The sequence below is a fragment of the Pongo abelii genome, chromosome 14 (genome assembly GCF_028885655.2).
Source record: "Pongo abelii isolate AG06213 chromosome 14, NHGRI_mPonAbe1-v2.0_pri, whole genome shotgun sequence".
In the NCBI taxonomy this organism is placed as follows: Eukaryota; Metazoa; Chordata; class Mammalia; order Primates; family Hominidae; genus Pongo; species Pongo abelii.
Window position 1 is genome coordinate 50,814,852 of NC_071999.2, and position 21,926 is coordinate 50,836,777.

Here is a 21,926-nt window from a genome sequence, read left to right on the forward strand (position 1 = left end):
TCTTGTTGCCCAGGCTGGAGTACAGTGGTGTGCTCTCGGCTCACTGCAACCTCTGCCTACCGGGTTCTAGCGATTCTCCTGCCTCAGCCTCCTGAGTAGCTGGGACTACAGGTGCCCACCACCACGCCCAGCTAATTTTTGTATTTTTAGTAGAGTCCGGGTTTTCTCATGTTGGCCAGGCTGGTCTCAAACTCCTGACCTAAGGTGATCCACCTGCCTCGGCCTCACAAAGTGCTGGGATTACAGGTGTGAGCCACCGCACCTGACCTAGAAGACCTAACTTCTAGTCTCAATTTTGTCAGTAAGGTCTCCATTCTTTGGGTTGATTCCTTCCACAGGACATTTTGTGTCTAACCAGGTCACTGTTTCCCTTTGGAGGAACAGAGCTAGTTGGGTGAAGATGACTTTGCTAAGGGTAAAATACCTCCACAGACAGTTAATTTTTTTTCTTGTTGTTAATTGCTAGGAAAATAATCCATCTTATCCCAGGGAAGCCATCCAAATAATTCAGACCTCTCTGCGGATTTCAAAGAAAGCTTTCTGTATCTATTTTCTAATTTTCCCAAACAGTCCCTGCAGGTTGAGGGATCACGGTGAAGAGAATTCCACCAAATTTGCTTTGGGGCTGCTGGATAAATGCAGTACAGAGGTAATCGGCTCACCTCATCACAGCTGCCACCTTCAGCCTCCCCTGCAACTCAATCACTGGCACATGGCTAACCAAATTACTGCTCCGGGCTCTGGGCCTCCCCATTATGTGACTCAGGAGCCTCATTTGCAATCACCATTAACCAGAAAAGCTGCACGACTGCTCTGAGCCCACAGAGTGGAGTGTCATACAATATTCACAGAAACCCATGGGCTGGAAGAGGCTGCAAAGCCTTTAGAATAACGCTCACACAGTGACCACTACCAGCTTGGGGTCCCCTTCCTTACCCTTTATCCAGCCCCTCTGGCAAAGTGGCTCCAGACTGGACAGAGAAACAAGACAGTGAAATGCCCAGAGGACTGGGAATGGGACTGTCAGAGGTGACTGTGTGGAGAGGAACTGAGTAACCCGCATACCAGCTATTAAACAATCTTGTCGGAAGCCTTTAACTGCTCTAAAGTAGGTATTCACGCAGAACACTCCAAAGGCCACCTCTAAATCTCTAAAGACAATGCTCAGGTCTTTACCTCTCATTGAGCCACCTGCTGTGCTGTGTGAAACAGAGTTAGCAAAGCCCGGGCAGCATGGGATTTCCAAAGATTATCCCATAAATGGCAAAGGTGGGCACACATCTCACATCTTTCCTTTCCTGGTCCCTGCCTCCTCCTGTTCCTTACAGCTCCCACCCTTCCCACTGCCACTCAATACACATTTATCCACACAGGCTGGTCTTAGAATGAAAGGCACGTGGATGAATCAACAAATGGTACTGAAGTGCCCCAGCTTTAGATTTCATATCTGTCGGGCACTTAAAGCCACGACTGTCCCATATGCCCTTCCCACTCCATGTGTTCGTGTGTGTTTGTGTGCATGTGTGTGTTTCTGTTGTAACCCAAAGTTAATGGGGTTCTCTGGGGTGGTGCAGGCACGGGGTGGAGGTATCAGAGAGGGCCTCATGGAAGTTTTCCAGAAAGCATTTTGCTATTCTTCTTTCAGAAACTTGTTTATCAAAGGCTGTGGTTAAGAGGAGGAAGTCACTCAGCCAGCCTCAACCTAGCTACTGCCTGCTTGGGATGTGCTGATGACTGACCCCAGACCGACCCCTAGCACTATAGAGCCTTCTCTGGAAATGGTTCAGGCACGGGGTGGAGGTATCAGAGAGGGCCTCATGGAAGTTTTCCAGAAAGCATTTTGCTATTCTTCTTTCAGAAACTTGTTTATCAAAGGCTGTGGTTAAGAGGAGGAAGTCACTCAGCCAGCCTCAACCTAGCTACTGCCTGCTTGGGATGTGCTGATGACTGACCCCAGACCGACCCCTAGCACTATAGAGCCTTCTCTGGAAAAACCTGGGCACAGAGACTGACCGCTCCTCCCCTCAAAGGGCACCTCTGCAGATGGGGCAAAAGAAGGCAGGGCTGCAGGGCAGGGCACTGTAGAAGCAGCTAGCGCCAATGGGAGTGGAGACAGGAGAGAAAGGCTTTCTTGGTTTAGAAACAAGCAAAGGACAGGAGGGAGAGAGCAGTGCTGAATCAGGATCAGGAGCAGGCACCCTCACGAGCGCCAGCCTGAAGTCTGCTCGCCACATTTCAATAACCTCTGTGAATGAGTAAGCAGAGGGCAGCCAGCCAAGAGAGCTAGCTCCTTGACGGTCACTTTTCATGGGGTGGAAAGAAGTGGGGTCACCATTTGGAGCCCTAATCTGTGCAACTGGTCTTTAGAGATAGAGACAGGCAGAGACTGACGGAAATGGTCTTGTTTGCACTCCACTGCCTGGCACTCACTGAAAGCTGAGGTCTCTTATGTTCAAGGCTGGCTACTCTAAATGTCCTTTTTAATTAGGGTGAGCTTCAGGGGTGTAATGGCTTTAACCAGAGGATCTGATGTCCCCAGGAAGGCTCTGCCTTCCATTTGGAAGGAAAGGCATCAGCTTGCTTGAAGGAATCCCAGGTTACTGAGTAATCACCATAATAAGATTGAGAATGAAGGTGACCTATAGAAGCATGGTAAATACACAATTTTCTTTGCTTGGTAAGTGAATTTTGATTATAACTCAGCACTTGCCTCAGGTTCTAAAATGCTGTTGGTTCGAATTCTCAGGAAAGCCCAGGAAAGGATAAAACACATAAATGCTTCCACAAGGAAAAACACAAGCTTCCCAGCCTTCTTTGTAGCCACACTCAACCCAGAAAATTGAAAGCAAGGTTGCAGTCTCTCTGTCCTTGGTCACCATTTCATGTACTGGCCTGTCATACAAAGTGTGGGGAAGCACGGCAGATCAATAGCTATTCTGGGTTAATACTGCCACAGGTTTTTTTTTTCCTTTAACAAAAGAAGGACTTTCCTCCTCATTACATAGATCACAGCTTATTACGTCCAAGGCATATTTCCGTGGTCTGTTTATGGAAATCAGTGTTTAGAAGGAGAATTTTTTTGAGGTTACGTGTGCTTTTTATACAAGCAATGGGGCAGTGATTCGCCTATGGAGTTAGTCCTTTTAAAGCTCTGCAAATGGCTATTAGCCCTTAGGTTTGAGAAGGGAATAAAACTTACCTGATGGGCCACCTGGACCCTCCAGGTCTCTCCCTACCTGGCACCCTCTCCAAATCCTGTGTGCCTAATCCTGAGGGGGCATTAGCAGCACTTAACTTGCTTTGTTTATCTGGGGTGATGTTCCTCTGAGCAAAATCCCTAAGTGTTTTTTTTTATGGGAAATGAAAAGCCAAATAAGAGTGTAAGTGAAAAAGTGAGCCATGGCCTCTCAAAGCATATGTCATTCATTTTTATGTTGCTGATTATATGATTTCTAAATTGCCTGAAGGTGTTAAGTGACAACTTTTGAATTTGCTATTGGAACTCTACAAATTATATATACAATAACATACATTATTTTTAGAGGAGCGTTATGAAACACCTCTGATACCTCTTTTCAGTCTCAAAAGCTGAGGCGGAGAAAGGGCAGATGTTCATAAGCCCATTTAAAAGATGAGGAAGGGAAGGCTCAAAGAGGTGGAGGAGGAGTTCAAGTTCACACAGGTGGCCAGAGACGACTCAAGGCCTCCAACCCTGACTCTGAACTCCTGGGTCAGGGCAGCAAGACGACTTGTCAATATCCAGGCAGACATCATTGAGAAATATACACAAGTGGTTTCCCCTCACTCCATACAGAGACCTTAACACCTCTCTATTCTCCATCATCAGCTGCAGTCAATGAACCATATAAATGCAAACTTCAGAAATGCTAAAGTCTCATAAGCAATTTTTAAAGGTATTAAAATACAAAACAGAAATAAACAAAATTTCTTGCCCCAGGGAACTAACTAATGCAAAGTGACAAAATAATGGAAGTTTGAATGCGGTCTCAAAAGTGGCCATAAAATGGAATTCAGAATTGTATTTTAATGTGTATACTATATACTTGCTTTGCCAAGGATGACTGGTGGTAAATTCTCATTTATAAAACTAAGCTATAAAAGAAAAAAAGAAATAGTGGAACGAGAAGAAAGAGCGCGCAAGCAAGAGCAGGTGTGAACGGTTGCGTGCGATGGCATTCGTCACAGCTGGGGTACCAGAGAGAGTCAGATCCTAGGTCAGATGCACCATAGGGGTCCCAGGATAGTCCATCGCCCCTCCCCCAGGACTGGCCTTGGCATGTAACCCCAGCAGCTCCAGGCAGCTGTCTTTCCGCGGAACTTCTAGGAGTGGGGGCACCCATCAGCGCTGACGTGCGGGGCTCCAGCTGAGGATAGTCTGGCCGTGGGAGTTTATAAAGTAATGGACAACAGGCAATGCTCTTCCTGCCCAACAGCAGTGGTCAGAGGGACAGATCTATCCTCTCAGAGACTGTCAGGCACTGTCGCTGCAGACAGGGCCCCTCCCCCCGGCACTCAGTCCTGCCTGCCTTACACAGGAGGACAGGAAAGGAACTTCCAATGAGTCCATCTTTTATGTTAGGAGAGAGGCAAGGTGCTGAGTTTCCCATCCGGGGAGTTCAGCTGCACCCTCTCCCCAGCCCCCACCCCCCTGACTTCCCCTCCTCCCTACCATCCCTAGCCAGCGGCCCATCGTTCCTTTCCCAGTCAGTCTTGGCTGTGATGTTTAGCGGCTCTGCTGGACCCCATATTTTGTCTGGTCTCTAAAAGGGCACTGACCTGAGGGTACAAATGCAGAGGCCGCGGGGCAGCTAGGCAGCGGCGAGCAACCCAGCACCCAGCTGCCTAGGGAGCTCCAGGCAGCGGCGGCAGCAGCTCGGAGCTGGTGTCATTATTACACAAGCCAGGCAAATCCTGCTCCAGTACACAGAGTGCATCTAACCAGCAGGAAGGAAATAAGCCAAAATCCTCCTGACACCACACACACACACACACACACACACACACACACACGAGTCTGAGGACAAGGACAAACACTTTGCAGAAAGAACCCTCCCCCCACCCCACCAACCTCCAAGTCCCTGTTTCAGGATTCCTCACCCCCCCAGTAGCTTCTAAAATCCTCGTGTTTGACCACCTCTCCCAACACATGGGACAGAGAGAAATTTGGCTAACTTCACATCCTGTCTCCTGAGCACTTGCCCACAAATATTAGGGAGAGTGATGGGGACGCCCCCCTGTTCCCTCCACCACCCTCACTTCTGCCCCACACGCCACTCTCAGGCTAACAGCGTCGGGGAAAGACACCAGACCACCAATCCAGATTTTCCTGCCAGCTGGGGAAACAACACTCGGTCACTAACAGCACCCAGTCACCTAGAGAGCCAGAGTGAGCGGAGGCAAACACGCCGGGTTCCAGACACCGTCCCAGCCTCCGCGACCCGGGTTTGCAAAGGGCTGCTCGCGTTCGCAGGAGGGTCGCTGCCGCCTCCGAGAAAGGACTTGAACCTGAGCCCGGTGAAGATAAAATGACACAGAGACTCACCTTTAGGTTGTGTGTGGGGTTGACGACACAGACAAGTTGCCCGGCAGCGGAGAAAACCCGTTTAGCCTTGTAGTGCTGAAACCGGAGATGAATGAGATCTAATACAGCCCCAAAGCACTGGGTAAAGAAAAGCATCACAACTTTTGGGGGGTTGTTGGTCCGGGAAGGCAGCGGAGGAAGCTGTGAGTCCTTGGGCCCTGGAAGGAGCGCAGCCTCTGAGACACTCCGCTCCAGCCCGGCTTAGCGCGCCTTCAAATTCATCATCAAAATAAGACGGGTAGAATCTTGCAGCAGTGAGGCGGCCAATCAAAAGGACAGAAATGTTATCCTTGAGGTGCAGAGACAGCCAATAACAAATGCCTTCCCTACCGAAACTCCCTGATGAATTGAGCCTGGCGGAGAATGTATTATTGAACATTACCATAGATCAGCACATTGCATTTATCTTGTGATTACAGCCAACCATACCTAATGCTGGGGAGATAGGCTGACAAAATTGATTGCTTAATGTGTCTCCATTTATTAATTGACTTAATTTAACATGAGAGCCTTTCTTAATGCCCTGGCAAGAACGTAAAGCGTTTAAGCCGCCAAATAGTACAACACCGCGCTCCAAAGTAGGCAGATGGATAACGCAGATCGTGGCTCGACTCACCAGAGATGCTTGGGAGAAAATAAAATATTACTAGACTCTGATTCCAGATAAGGACTTGGCAGCAGCAAAAATGTGTATCTTTCAATCTTGCGTTCTGACTTTCTGCAATTTGGATTACAGCCCCTTGATAAATCTTACTCTCCACTCTTTATCAAAGAAAAGAATCCCTGACAAATGCATTTGGAGTTGAGGGGTGGAGGGAAGCACATACATATATATTACTATATATATATATTCTTTTTTTCAAAATACTGTGATTACTGAAGTCTGAAAGTATTAAAAGATAAAAATGCACAGAGCATGCTTCAAAAAATAATGAAATCCCTGACGCATGAATGCACACACACAGAAAAACCTACACTGAGAGTAAAGAGGCTTGTAAATCAGCAAAATAATTACAGATGCAGAGAACCTTTGCTTGTCATTCATTTGCATATTGGTGGGCAGCAAATTGCTAATTAACCACTAGATTGTTGGAGACATTAAAATAGAGATTAAGAATGCACATACCACATCATTTACTTGTTTCTGCAAATGCTAGCAGCACATTTCTGTGCTGGCACAGGCAGAGGGCATTCCAGTCCTCAGACTGCAAACCTGTCCTTGCTCCCCAGAACAGGGCTGGTGGGTGGGCGGGAGGCCGCTGGTTCTTGAAGAAAGATTCCTAAGCAGTACTTGAAGGGCTTTGGGTTTTTCGGGACAAGCTCTGATGGTTTAGTCTTTGCAGCTAAAGCAGGGGAGTTGAGTGTATTGTGTTTTCCCTCTTCACTGGTTGTTTCTCTGTTGAGAAGTCAGGCCAGATCCAGTGCTGCCTGGAGCAGGATCAGCCCCCACTGTGAATTGTACCCTGTGAGTGTGAGCCCCCTCCAGCATGGCTCTTGTTCTGCTCTGGCTACAATGCTTGGGTTGTAGTGTATGCAAAACATATGCACACGTGGAACACCTAGGTCTGTGACCCGGTCAGGCAATTAAACTAACAACAGAATAACATACAGGATAAAAATAATGCACAAGTTTATTGATGCCAGGACAGAGCCCAGGTTGTTCATTTTAACTTGCGTTTAAAACCAAACCAATGTTTTAAGAGACAAGCTGAACACCAATTAAAAACAGAAACTTTGCACTTTTAAAATAACGACACTGGCACCAAACTAGAAGATGACAACATTTGAACTGATTAGAACCTCATCAGTGTGATATTTTTATAGGACATGAGTCCCTGGAGCCACTTGTTTCATGGCATATAATAAGGGTTGCTGGCCCACAAAACCAGAATCTGCTTTCTAAAGTTTGAATTGTCCAGAAAATAAGCTTTCAGCGGTTCATTGGGAAAACATTTAAAGTCCTTTCATTGGCTTACTTGTTTTAAAAACTAAAAGTATGCAGATACTCTCATAGATTCCTTAAAGATATATTCATATTTCAGAAAGGTTCAAATTATTTTTGTACCTTTGGTTCTAGTGGAACGATTGTGTTGATTTTTTGTTCTGTTTTGTTTTGTTTTTCTTTACTTTTAAAAAATGTATTGTTTCTGTCATCCTGCTAGAAGTAAGTTCCATGAGAATGGGGATTTCTGCTGGTTTTTTTTTTTTTTTAAAAAGTCATTTTAAAAATAAAATGATTGTACACAAAATGAGGATGCCATCAAATAGGTCAAGGATCTATAACTTTTTGTTGATAATCTCATGCTTGTGCTTAAGATATAAAAATCAATGCTCCTTTAATTTTATCTTGATTTTTAAGAAATTAAAGACCTAATGTTTTTAGAGTAGTTTTAGATTCACAGCAAAATTGAGAGAAAAGTACAGAAATATCTCATTTTGCCCTTACCCCCGCACCTGCACCACCTCCCCTATTATCAACACCCCCCACTATAGGGGTGCATTTGTTACAATTAATGAACCCACATTGACGCATCACCATCATCCAGAGTTCATAGTTTATACTAGGGTTCACTCTTGGTGTTGTACATTGTATGGGTTTGAACAAATGTCAAATGACCCAAATCCATTGTTAGAGTAACATACAGAGTATTTTCACTGCTCTAAATATCCTCTGTGCTCTGCTTATTCATCCCATCCCACCAACCTCCCCCAGCTCTTGGCAACCACTGATTTTTATGCTGTCTATGCCACAGTTTTGCCTTTTTCAAAATGTCATGTAATTGGAGCCATATAGTATGTAGTCTTTTTGAACTGGCTTCTTTCACTTAGTAACATGCATTTAAATATCCATGTCTATTCATGACTTGATAGCTCATATGTTTTTAACACTGCATAATATCCCATTGGGTGACCACAGTTTATTTATCTGTTCATACTGAAGGATATCTTGGTTACTTTCAAGTTAATTTTTGTGAATCATGTAAGATCTGTGTCTAGATCCCTTTTTTAAATATTCATACAGATGTCCAGTATCAGCACCATTTGTTGAAAAATTGTTAGATTTACAACTATATCTTCTTGGGTGCTAATGTAAATAGTATTGTGTTTTTAATTTCAAATTCTACTTGGTCATTGTTTTCTTACAGGAAATCAATTGACTTTTATGTGTTAACCGCGTATTCTACACCTTTGCTATGATCATTTATTAGTTTGAAGCATTTTTGTTGATTCTTCTCAATTTTCTACATAAATAATCATGTCATCTGTAAACAAAGGTAGTTTTATTTCTTTTTTCTCAATCTGTATAGCTTTTATTTCTTTTTCTTGTCTTATTGCATTAGCTAGAACTTCCAGTGCAATATTAAAAAGAAATGGTGAGAGAGGACATCCTTGCCTTGTTCCTGATCTCAGTGGGAAAGCTTCTATTTTCTCACCATTAATATGATGTTGGCTGTAGGTTTATTGTAGTTATTATTTATCAAGTTGAAGAAGTTTCCTTCTACTCCTACTTTACTGAGAGTTTTTATTATGAATGGGTGTTGGATTTTGTCAAATGCTTTTTCTACCTCTATTAATATGATCAGGTGATTTTATTTCTTTACCCTGTTGATGTAATTAATTACATTAATTGACTTTTAAATGTTGAACCAGCCTTGTGTACCTGGAGCAAAGCCATTATTATATAGCTTTTTTCCTTTATTATAACCTCAGCCAGTTATCTTAACCTCACCAAGGCTCAATTCCCACAACTATGACATGGGAATAATAGACATTTATTTCTATTATAATAGAAAAAACTTTTTCTAAGTGCAATATACTTAGAAGGGTAAATGTTCCTGATATTACCCAGAGACCAGGACTGGGAAGGTGAAGCCTGAAGGGCTACAGAGTGCCAATCCATATCAGCCATGAGACTAGCAGCACACACCTGCTACTAGTGATTCTTTCCCTGGCTTCAGACTTGAGCCCTAGCTCCAACTCTATACCCAAAAACTGGCTTCTGTCACTCTATTTTAGAATATGAAGTACATCAATCTGTTCCTAGAGACAGTCTTAAAAATAATCATTCAATGGGCAATGTTTGGAACTTACCCTAATAATAAATGTTGATGATTAATGTCCCAAAATAGGGTGGCACAAACTAGCCTTGAGGTGCAGATTTGGAGCTATGATCACTTCTTATTACCAAGTTGGCTCCTTTGCAACAGACACACCAATCCCCTCATGTTACCCATGAAGCCTAGGACATCCCTTTCTTTTTTATGGCAACCAAATTTACATATTATCTGTACTAGAAAGTGTCTGGGATTAACAATCAGACAAATCTCTATTCAAACCCTGAATTGTTAGTTACTGTTACTTTGGGCAAATTACTTAACCTCATTTATGCTTAGCTTTGTTGTCTGTAAAATAAAGCTATTAGTTTCATTAAAGCATAGTTTAAAAGATTAAATGAGTAACTAGAGATAAAATGACCAGCCAAATGCCTAGTTTTTGTGATAAATGTAGCAACGAGAAGCTATCATCATCATCATCATCATCACCTTCTTCTTATCAAAAACATGTTTTTGTAAATAACACAAAGTACCAGTGAGGTTGTGGAACACCAAAACTCTCATATATTGTTAGAAGCCTCTTTGGAAAACCATTAGGTATCATCTACTAACACTAAACATATATATATTCTATGACCCAGAAATTCTACTCCTCATACACGAACAACAGAGATGTGAGCATGTCCTCACCAAAAGATACGCACTAGGATTTTCATAGCAACATATTCATAAGAGCTAAAAACTGGAAATAACCTGAATGTCTATCAGCAATAACATGAATACATTACTTTTCCTCTGTTAAATACTACATAGAAATGAAAAAGAATGAACTATTGTTACATGCAACAATGCAATAACACAAAAGGATCTCACAGATATAAGTTTCAGGTAGAAAAGCCAGATGAAAAAGAATATGTATGTGTGATTCCATTTATGGGAAGTTCAAGGACAAGGTGACCTATAGTGTGAGAAATCAGGAGAGTGGTAACCTAGGCAAGGAGGGACAGCTGAAGGGCAGGTGAAGTGGGCTTGTAGAAAGCTGGCCCTATTCTGTCTTGATCTGTGTCCTAGTTTCATTAATGTTATGGATTGAATTGTTTCTCCCCAAAAATTCTTGCTGAAGCCCTAACCCCCAGCACCTTAGAATGTGACTTTATTTGAAAATAAAGTCTTTACAGAGATCATCAAATTGAGATGAGGTCATTAGGGTGGGACATAATCCAATATGACTGGTGTCTTTACAAAAAGGAAAAATGTGGGCAGAGGCATGCATATAAGAGAGCACGGCCTGTGAACATGAAGGCACAGATTGGGGCAACACATCCACAAGCCAAAGAAGGCCAGCGATGACCAGCAAACTACTAGCAGGTGGGAGAGAGGCATGAAAAGGACCCTTGCAACCCTCAGAAGAAATTAACCTTCCTGACAGCTTGATCTTGGACTTCTGGCCTCCAGAACCGTGAAACAATAAATTTCTGTTACCCAAGCCCCACAGTTTGTGGCACTTTGTTATGGAAGCCTTAGCAAACGGATACAATGAGTATGTCCATTTCATGGAAATTCATCAGGCTGTGAACGTATGATCAGTGCACTTTTCTGTACATAATTGCCCTCAATAACACTAAAATAACCTGTGAATGAGCAAATAATTGAATTTTGAAATACTGAAGTACTTCATAAAGATTTTTAAAAATCTATTGAAGTAATCACAAAGGGAAATACTTGATTACATAAAATATTAAACTCTGTATGTCAAAATAATGTCTAACAAATAAAATGGAAAAGTAAACAAAATATTGAGGATATAACTGCAGCTAGTATGAGAAACGATTTACATTTCTAGTGAAGAACTCTTGTACATGCATTTTAAAGAACTAAAATCATATAGAAAAAATAGACAACGAATATAAACAGAGTACACAGAAGAAGTAATAAAAAGATGAGTAAGTAGGGAGTGATGAGGTCAACAAGATGTTAAAATAGGAGGTCCCCAACCTCCATCCCCCACCAACTGAACCACCGTCCACAGATAAAAATAGCTTTAGGAGAGCTCCAGAATCCAGCTGTACACATTAAATATGTACAGATTTTAGTATCTCAATCATACCTCAATAGAGTGGTCTTAAAAATAAAAATTAATATGAAAATGAAAAAGTTCACCAGAACAAGAAATCAAAGAAATGAAAATTAAAACAAAATAACATTCTTTTACCTTTTAAATCAGCACTTTATATTTTTACTATTATTAAATATTATGTGAAAACATATCTGAATAATATTAAAATTATTAAAATGATATAATTATTTAAAATATTGTATTATATATAACATATATGTAACATGTATTATATTATATATCCAAGGGTGGGTCTATAGCGGTTATCCTATGATCATGCTACCGTTGTATTAAGTGTATGTTGGAGGAGCATATATATATATCCAGTGCTGATGAATGTGCTATGAGGCTGACATTCTCTTCTGCTAGTGGCAAGAATAATAAAAACCAACATTTAAATACTTGCCATATGTCAAGAACTATGCTAAATACTTGGCCTATGTATTCAAGTACATACGTAGTCAAATATCACATTTTTTTCTTTACCACAAAACCATAAGTAATGTTTGTCTCATTTCCAGACGAGGAAGCTATGGCTCAGAAAAATTAAATAACTTGCCCAGGGTCACAAAGCTAGTAATTTGTAAAGGTAAGATTTGAGCCCAGACCTCTCTGATGACAGATACTTGAGATTTACTACCTCTGAGAATATAAACTTACTGCACCTTTTCCTTGAAAACAATTTGACCATATACACCAACAGCCTAAAATGGTTCCTAATTTTTTTTTTTTTTGTTTTGAGACAATGTCGCTCTGGCGCCCAGGCTGGAGTGCAGTGGTGTGATCTTGGCTCACCGCAGCCTCTGCCTCCTGGGTTCAAGTGATTTTCCTGCCTCAGCCTCCTGGGTAGCTGAGACTATAGGTGTGTGCCACCACGGCCGGCTAAGTTTTGTATGTTTATGAGAGATGGGATTTCACCATGTTGGTCAGGCTGGTCTGAAACTCCTGACCTCAAGTGATCCGCCCACCTCAGCCTCCCAAAGTGCTGGGATTACAGACTTGAGCCACTGTGCCTGGCTGGTTCATAAACTTTGACCTACTAACTAAATTTCTAGAAATCTGTTCTCATGATGTAATCAGAAATTTCAACAAAGATTTAAGTACAAGGATGTTCACTGTTGTATCATGTATACTACTGGGGAAAAAAAAAAAACAAAACAGAAAGAGACTATATGTCCACAATAGAAGTAGACTTAAAGTATTTAAGGTATATCTATCCACAATACAGAAAAAATTATAGCTATAAAATATGTTTCTGTAAAAAATGTAGAAAGACATATGCATAACACTATTCACTGAAACACTATTTGTAATGATAAAAAACTAGGAACCTCCAGAATATCCCTCTATAGGGGACTGGTTTAATAATTATATACATTTCCACAATGATGACCATTAGCCGTAGAAGAAACAATTGTCTCCAAATACTACTATGGAATTAATTCAGGTTATACTGGTAGATAAAGAAAGAAATATGAAGAATAGCATGCATAATGTGCAAATGTTTATCTTCAAATGAGGAATACATGTTTATTTGAATAGCTATTTATGTTTTTTAAAAAGAAGAATAAATAAAAAACTGAAAACAAAGTTAATATGCAGGAGGGAAAGGAAGAGGGCAGAGGATGCAGAAATGAAGCCAGACTTCTCTGAATATACCTTGTTCTATAGTTTGACATTGAAACCTTGAAATTATTTTATAAAATTACAAAACAAGAAATTCTTCAAAATTGCTTTAGACAATGCTTGTCAAAAGCAAAAGATATCAACTATATTTTTCAAGTTGGTGGCTTATGCACATAGAGAGAAAAGTTTTAATTGAATTTAGACATAGTAATTTGACTAGAAGTCCTTAGTAAGATACCATCAAAGGACAAAAACAAATGTGAACATTTTAACTACTTTTAGTAATTTTATTGTTGGTAGTAGTGTTTGGGTAGTTTAAAAATATATCTTCACCTTCAAAAGATAAAACCAAATTCCCCTTCCCTTGAAACTGGGCCAGACATAGGGACTTCCTTCTAATAAAAAGTGTGAAAATGATGTTTGACTTCTGAACCTAGATTGTAGAAGGAATTGCAGTCTCCCTGTTGTTCTCCTGGATGGCTTGCTCTGGGACCAGCCCTCGTGCCTTGAGGACATTCCATTAACCCTCTGGAGAGGCCTATTTGGAAAGGAACAAATATCTCCCTACCAACAGCCAGTACCAACTTGCCAGCCATGTAATGAGACACCTTGGAAACAGACCCCAAAGTCTTGGTCAAGCCTTAGATAACTGTAGTCCTGGCCAAATCTTTTAGTGCAACTTTGTGAGAGCTGCCCAGCTGAGCTGCTCTCAAATTTCTAACATACAGAAACTGTGACAGAATAAATGTTTAGTGCTTTAAACCGCTAAGCTTTAGGGCAACATTTCTCCAAGCGTAATTTGTCACGCGTCAATAGACAACTAATATAGAGTTTGCACCAGGAATAGAGTGTTTCCATCACTAAACCCTAAGATTTAGTAGTGGCTTTGGAATTGGGTAGTGGATAGGAGTTGGGAACATTAACGAAAACATAAAGGATCTTGAAAAGGCTTTTAGTGGAAGCCCAAGGTTGAGAAGAGTTTATTTTGGAGAGGTTTGTGGGTGTGTTTAATCTGAGTAAGCTACAAAAAGAATCACAGGAAATCTGCAGCCTTGCAGGGACATGGAAACTATAATTCTCAGCATACTAACACAGGAACAAAAAACCAAACACCACGTGTTCTCACTCATAAGTGGGAGTCGAGCAATGAGAACACATGGACACAGGGAGGGGAACATCACACACCGGGGCCTGTCGAGGGGTGGGGGGCAAGGGGAGGGAGAGCATTAGGGCAAATACCTAATATATGTGTGGCTTAAAACCTAGATGACGGGTTGATAGGTGCAGCAAACCACCATGGCACATGTATACCTGTGTAACAAACCTGCACATTCTGCACATGTATCCCAGAACTTAAAGTAAAATAAAAAAAAAATTTTAAAGGAAAATAAAGACCTCAAAAAAAAATAATCACAGGAGATCCATGAAGTTTTTAAGAGAAGTAAATTGGCAGAAATATCAGGAGCTTGGACTGAAAACTTGCAGAATCCATATAAAATCGAAAGAGGCCTTTGAACCCTCAAGCTTCTACCAGCAAGAAGCAAGATCAAGATCAGAAAACTATTCAACAGAGAACATAGGCTACCTTTCATGGAAAAGAATGAATGACCTAATGGGTAGAACCAAGGGCTCAGATAGGGGAGCTGGGAGCTATTGGAAACTCATTCTCAGGTCTTGTGTTCTAAACAAGGAACTTCCAACATTGGCCCTGATGGATTTCAGAATTGCTATGAGTCAGGAACTCCTGCAGCCTCTGCCTCCTGGGTTCAAGTGATTCTTCTGCCACCTGTGTCTCCTGGTTTCTCCTGTTTTGAAAGGGGTAGGTCTATAGCAGTTATCCTGTGTTTGCGCTACCATTGTATTAAGTGTATGTTGGAGAGCAGGTGGCAGACAACATTTCTCTTTAGATCACAGGTCCTCAGATTGTGAGAAACTACTCAAGTAGCTGAACTCAAGGAACCACAGCTAAGGAGTCTCTGTCACTCCTGGATCTGACTTAGATAACAAGATCTTGGACTGTGAGCTGATGCTGTAAAGGAGTAAGACTTTTGGGATCTTTGGAAGTGGTGTGTGTATATTGCATGTGGGAGAAATGTAAGAAAGTTACAGCCAGAGGGTAGGAAGAAATAGGTCTGCAAATTCTTTAACATTCCCCTTTCAACAGGAAGAGATGAATTCCTTCCCTTTGAAAGTAAGCCAGAAATAATGACTCACTTATAACAACAGAATGTGATAGACACGAAAATGTGTATTTCTGAAGCTAGACAATCAAAGGCATTGCCACTTACATCTTTCTCCCTAGAATCACTCACTCTGGGGGAAGCCAGACATCACGCTATAAGGACCCTTTTGCAGCTGTGTAAGAGGCCATGCGAAGGGCAGCCGAGGTCTTCTGTCAACGCCAGCATCAACTCAGCATCAACTTGCCAGCCATGTGAGTATGCCCTGGTGGGAGCAGATCTCCCAGCACCAGTCAAGCTTTCAGATGACTGCAGCTCTGGCCAATAATTTATCTGCAGTCTTATGAGAGACCTTGTTCCAGAGTCATGCAGCCATGCTGCTTATGACTTGTGGATCTATGAAAATTGCAATATAATTAGTGTTTGTCTTTGTGGCAAGCCACCAAGTTTTGGAGTAATTTGATGTGTGTGTATGTTGATGAAGCAAATGAGTAATTATGTTGGTGTGTCTTTGAAAGAAAGAAGTTACAGGTATAAGATGCATGAAGTGAAAAATACATATATTGTAGTCCTGAATTTGAATTGCAATGATTGCAGTGGTGTATTTTATGTGGAGGAGGTGGAGCAGAGGTAAAGGAGATGGAGGAGAAGGAGAAAAGAAAGAGGGAGAGAAAGGGGAAGGAAAAGGGGAAGGAGGAGGAGAAGAAGGTATGTTACTTAGTTCTGTCTCCTGAAAAGACCTTTAAAAATGAGTACTGTAGGTCCAGGAGTGGTGGCTCACACCTGTAATCCCAGCTCATACCTGTACTCTGGGAGGCTGAGGTGGGGTGGATCCTTGAGCTCAGGAGTTTGAGACCAGCCTGGGCAGCATGACGAAACCCCATCTCTACCAAAAATAAAGAAAATTAGTCAGGCATGGTGGCGTATGCCTGTAGTCCCAGGTACTCGGGAGGCTGAGGTGGGAGGATTGCTTGAGATTGGGAGGTGGAGGTTGCAGTGAGTGGAGACCGTGTCATTGCACACTGCACTCATACCTGGGTGACAGAGTGAGACCCTGTCTCAAACAAAAAAACAAAAAAACAAAAAAACCCCACGGATTGTGGTTTCCACATAAACTTTCCCAACAATAAACAAACTAGTTATCTTTGAAGAAGTGGCTACTTCTAGGTCCGGAGCAGAAAATGTATTAGATGAGCCTGGAGCATCCCATCACCACAGAAAGTAAGGAAGCAATTTAAAAAGACAAGGAAAAAAATACTAGGGTCTTGTTAAAGACTCAGAAGTGATCATGAAGAGGTTCTTACTTGCTGAAGATGGGACAATTGGAGCATCATTAAAATGACAGCTGCAATGGATTAAAACACATCAGACATGTTTAAGTCCTTGCATTCATAATGATACTTAAAACCTAGCTTGCTTTGGATTATGTTTGGCATTTAATTCATTCATGTTTTGATAACTGGCAAACAAAGGGAATAAATTGAGCATTTATCCTGCCTTTCTTGTATGAACTGCACCTTAGTATAATCAAATTGTCAGTGAGAAGTTTTTTCTTGCAGAAGTATTCCAGTTAATAAATGAAGAAATAATGGTCAGATGAGAATATTACCTTTTTGAGATTCCTAATGAAATAATGGTTCTGGGCAGTGACCCTCAATGGCTGCTGACCACACAGAGACAGACAACCAGGTACCATGTCTCTCCCAGGAAGCTTATCATCCCACTTATGAAGTATGCTTGCCAAAGTGTCAAACGTGAATCTGATCAAACATCTGGATTTAGCTACCATTTTTAGCAAGTGTAGGGGACAGGGGAACATTAGCAATGACAGCATGAAAATCCAGCTAGCAAAATCCAGATCGTAGGGAATCCTACAGGAAAACTGACCCACTTCTTTAACAAATAAGGAACACATTGCAAAGAGAGAGAGATGGGTAGGGGAGAGAAAGAGAAAGAAATCATGTTCACAGGATCTTTATAATGTGCAAAAAAGTCCAACACATATTAAGTTAGGAAAATTTGGATATAAAATGGTCTTTATAAAAAGAAGTATGCTGTACAGTATGAAAGAAAAAAATACAAAAATAGTAACAGTCATTGTCTTCAGGTAGCAGGATTGTTGGCAATTTTTAAAAAATTATTTTTAAAATCTGTTTTAAGAACAAATATTATTTTTATAATCACTGTATTATATCCCTTTTGGAATAAGGAGAAATAGATAACTCAGTTTTAAAAATCAGTAAAAATCATACAGTTTTAAAACACTTTTTTTCACACGATGGCCCTATGCTTTCATCCATTGAGATTCTATTTTCTACAAGAAAATTGACTAATCCAATTGGATTGTAATGTGTTGATGGGTCCCGTCTCCCTGGTAACAGGCATGTATTTTACCAGGCGTCTTGTGGGAAAGACCTGAATCCGAGGGAATGAATCAGGGCTCACCTTCCGGCTCTGAGATGGGACTGAGAAGTTCAGTTAGCCCTCATAGAACTGTTCAGGATGGTCAGCAGCTGAACTATGAAGTCTAATTTTTGGTAGATAACAAGCAAAGGAGGCAAACAGCCTCCACACAGCCCGGTTGGGTACAGATGGTCCACGAGCAACAAGTTTATTCTGCAACGTTGCCAAGGCAACAGCAGCTGCTTCTGGCAACAAGGAGGGCGGTGGGAGGGGGAAAATGTGGGAATAAAGAGGCAGATGATTCTGTAAATTTTTCCTAGGGAAATGGGAAAGAATATGATAAAACAGCAAACACTTTCTGGGTGAGCCTACTCCCCAGCACTTGATATGTCAACAATGAAAGGCAAATGGTGTTTTTCATATTATAATCCTCCTATAACCCAATGGGAGCCTAGTGGCTCTTGTCAAGTTGTCATTTTCCCTTCCACGTCTCCAAACAGTGGTGGACAGGCTTTCTTACAGTTTTACCCCCTTGAGTACTAACACACATTGATGTTTTTCTGTGACAGTTGCCGCAGCATCTATTCACATGGTTGAAAGATGCTTATTATGCTTTTACTTTGCCCGAACTTGAGAGGGAAGAAGAGAGGAAAGAAATAGCATTGGTCCTCCTCCTCCTTCTCCTCCTCCTCCTTCTCTCCTCCCCTTAGCTCTTGCCTACAGATCTTTCTACCTGCAAAGGAAGAGGATGAAGGCAGAAGAATGTGGCAGCAAGGAGGGAGCGAGAGATTATGAGAGGGTGCTAAAGAAATTTCATCCAAAGGAGAGAGTGGCCAACAGGATCCCCTCCAGAAGGCAGCCCTGAGACGACCACTGGGAACCTGTGAAGAGCTGGGTCAGGGGCTCTCTAGGCAGGGCAGAGGCCAGTTCTACCTATAACAGGCCCTAGAGAAGGATCCAAGCTGGGCATGAAGAGAGAGACATGTAAACAATCAGTGTGGAGAGGCTGAGCATCTAAATACTCCTACACTGGAGAAACAGAGTCCTAACACAGACATTTAGGCTGCTTGCAGCTTTTCACAATTAAAAGAATACCCTAATGAGTATCCTTGTATATACATTTGCTTTCTTGTCTGTACTTTTTTTAAGACAAATTTCTTAGAGTAGAATTGTTATGTACATACACATTTTTGAAGCACTTGCTATATATTTTCAAAGTGTATTCCAGGGATATTGTTCTGAGTCTCCCTCGGAACCTCATTTAATGTGTTCAGAACCTGAAAGAGTCTTTGGGTGGTTTTCACTCACTCACAAGTAAGAGCATTTAGAGTCCTGCTGGTGCCCAGTTGGGACTGAATAGGTTTTCAAATGCCAAACCACTTTACAACAAGGCAGGACAGCACAGAGAACAAAACCTGAGCTTGGGAATCAGGCAGGTCAGGGGAACCTGGATCTGAACCCTGGGCTCAGAGCTGCTTATAGTCACACATATGAGGCTAGAGGCAGGGAGCCCACCCTCTGGGTCCTTTGCTTCCTCTTCTATATACAGGGGAGCTGAGGCCACCCTCCTGGTGCTGGGGAGTGACTTCGGTGTGGTACCTGGGACATTGCTAGGATTCTCATTCTCACTGGAGCATGGGAAGGAATGGAATTCACCTGTGCTTGCTTCCTGAACTTAAAAGTAAGATTAGGTGAGGTAGAAACCCTAACTAGGAAGCTCTGTTACAAATTGGCACTGGGCCTGTGTTAGGGATCTCCAGAGAAACAGAACCAACAAATAGATAGATGGATAGAGAAGGGTTTGGGGGGAGAAAGAGAGAGAGAGTGTGTTAAGGAATTGGCTCATGCAATTGTGGAGGCTGGCAAGTGCAAAATCCGCAGAGGGGGCTGGCAGGCTGGAGACCTAGGGAACAGCCAATTAGGTGGTTCAAGTCCGAAGACTGTCTGCAGGCCAAATTCCCTCTTCTTCAAGGGAGATTAGTCTTTTTCTACTAGGGCCTTCAATTGACTGGATGAGACCCATCCACATTAAAGAGGGTAATCTGCTTTATTCAAAGTCTACTGATGTTAATCTCATAAAGCAAAATACTTTCGCAGAAACATCTAGACTGGGGTTTGACCAACTATCTGGGTAGTGGCCAGGTTGACACTTAAAAATAACCATCAAGGGGCCCCATAGAGCATTGTCTAAACATCAGTAATTCTCAACACATAAACCCTCTGTGAAGTCAGTAACCATGACCCTAATAAGTCACTCACACAATGAATAGGGTCCTATTGATGTCGCTAATGGCATAGAGTAGCTGGGACCAGACCTTAGATTTTCTTTATTTGTGCTTCCTTAGGAGGAAATAAAACAAACGACAACAAAAGTTTGATACCAAGAATAATGTCAAAAAGGCAACTTGTTCCACAGATTTGGCGGTTAATAGATATTTATGCCAATATCTTACATATTAAATTAAAAAGGAAAATATCTAAAGGGAGCACTGCACTCGGGACCAGAGTCTCCCCCTCCACCCTGCCATTAGGCCAGCCATAGTGAAGTAGATCATCAGACCTACACTGAATACAGTAGCAGGAAGATTTGCTTCAGTCATCTACATAAAAGTGCATGAGTTTTTATTGTACATCAATCTGGAGAAGGATTGAAAGCCAAGACCTTGCTGGGGTGATTTAATTTTCTCAGAGGGGCGATGCTCTATAAACTCAAGGTATGGTTTCCTTTTAAAACAGACAAAAAGGAAAGAGAACTGAGCCATGTATCTCTGAGGATGACACCTTGCTCTTTTCTCTCTTTCTTTCTCTGGAGCAAAATTTCACCAGGTTCTGACAGCCCATCTCAGTTATTCCCCCAGTTTATGGCCGCTTGCCCGTCTTTTTTTGTTTGGTACACATGAGAGGTGCAGAGCATTTTCTGTAACCTGCTGTCAGAAAAGCAGCATGTCCTGGTTGGAAGTCCAAGGGCAAAGATGAGACCCAGGATTTTAAAAGGTGCCTCTCGTGGGTCTAGGGAAAGAGGTTCTCTTAGATTCTGTTGCTAAAAGTGTAAATGAGAACAACATTCCTGGAATACACTTTGAAAATATATAGCAAGTGCTTCAAAAATGTGTACGTACCTAGCAATTGTACTCTAAGAAATTTATCCTAAAAAAATGATGGACAAGAAAGCAAAATGTATATACAAGGATACTCATTAGGGTATTCTTTTAATTGTGAAAAGCTGCAAGCAACCTAAATGTCCAACAATATGCAGGATTGAATAAATGAATTACAATTCATCTTGAGAATAGAATATTATATAACCATTAAAAATGATAAAATGATGATATACAAGTGTGTGTCTGTTTGCAGGCAGAATTCCTGCAGATAGGAATATAATGAATATATGTATATACACGTTAAATCAAGTTCAGCCTAAAGCTGCCCCTTTATATATTTTAAATTCAGCCTAAAGGTTTTTCTCTACATAGTGAACTATAACTTATATGGGGTTGTAAACAGACTGCAACTTACTTTTTTGTCGATCACCAAGTTTTGGCCAATCAAAAAAGGGGGCCAGATGTTCAGACCATGTTCAAATAAGGCAAACACCAAGCTGTAACCAATCCGGCTGTTTCTGTACCTCACTTCAATTTTCCGTCTGTCACTTTTCTTTTTCTGTCCATAAATCTTCTACCACAGGGCTGCATTGGAGTCTCCCTGAGCTCACCCTGGCTCGGGAGGCTGCCCAATTCATGAATTGTTCTGTGCTCAATTAAACTCTGTTAAATTTAATTTGACAAAGGTTTTTCTGTTAACATTTATATGCAAAGATATTTATGACATATTAAAAAGGAAATTAGGTCATAAAATATTATATATAAAAAAATTCCATTAAAACCCACACACAAATTTTGATTGATATACACCAAAATATTTAGAGTGACTTTCTCTGGCTAGTA

General features: G+C 41.5%; 1 protein-coding gene and 1 long non-coding RNA gene across 2 annotated transcripts in view; one reads left to right on the forward strand and one right to left on the reverse strand.

Annotated features, from left to right (window-relative positions):
- Window positions 1–6,035, reverse strand: part of SIAH3 (siah E3 ubiquitin protein ligase family member 3) — a 70,776-nt gene extending 64,741 nt beyond the window's left edge. The window contains exon 1 of the mRNA XM_002824252.6: window positions 5,564–6,035. Within this exon, the coding sequence (XP_002824298.4) occupies window positions 5,564–5,698 (135 nt within the window). The 5' untranslated portion in view covers window positions 5,699–6,035. The remainder of the gene's footprint in view (window positions 1–5,563) is intronic.
- LOC129049522 (uncharacterized) overlaps window positions 1–19,086 on the forward strand; it is a 51,598-nt gene extending 32,512 nt beyond the window's left edge. The window contains exons 2-3 of the long non-coding RNA XR_008512663.1: window positions 15,702–15,833; window positions 18,693–19,086. This is a non-coding gene — a long non-coding RNA (uncharacterized LOC129049522). The remainder of the gene's footprint in view (window positions 1–15,701; window positions 15,834–18,692) is intronic.
- Window positions 19,087–21,926: the final 2,840 nt, after the last annotated feature.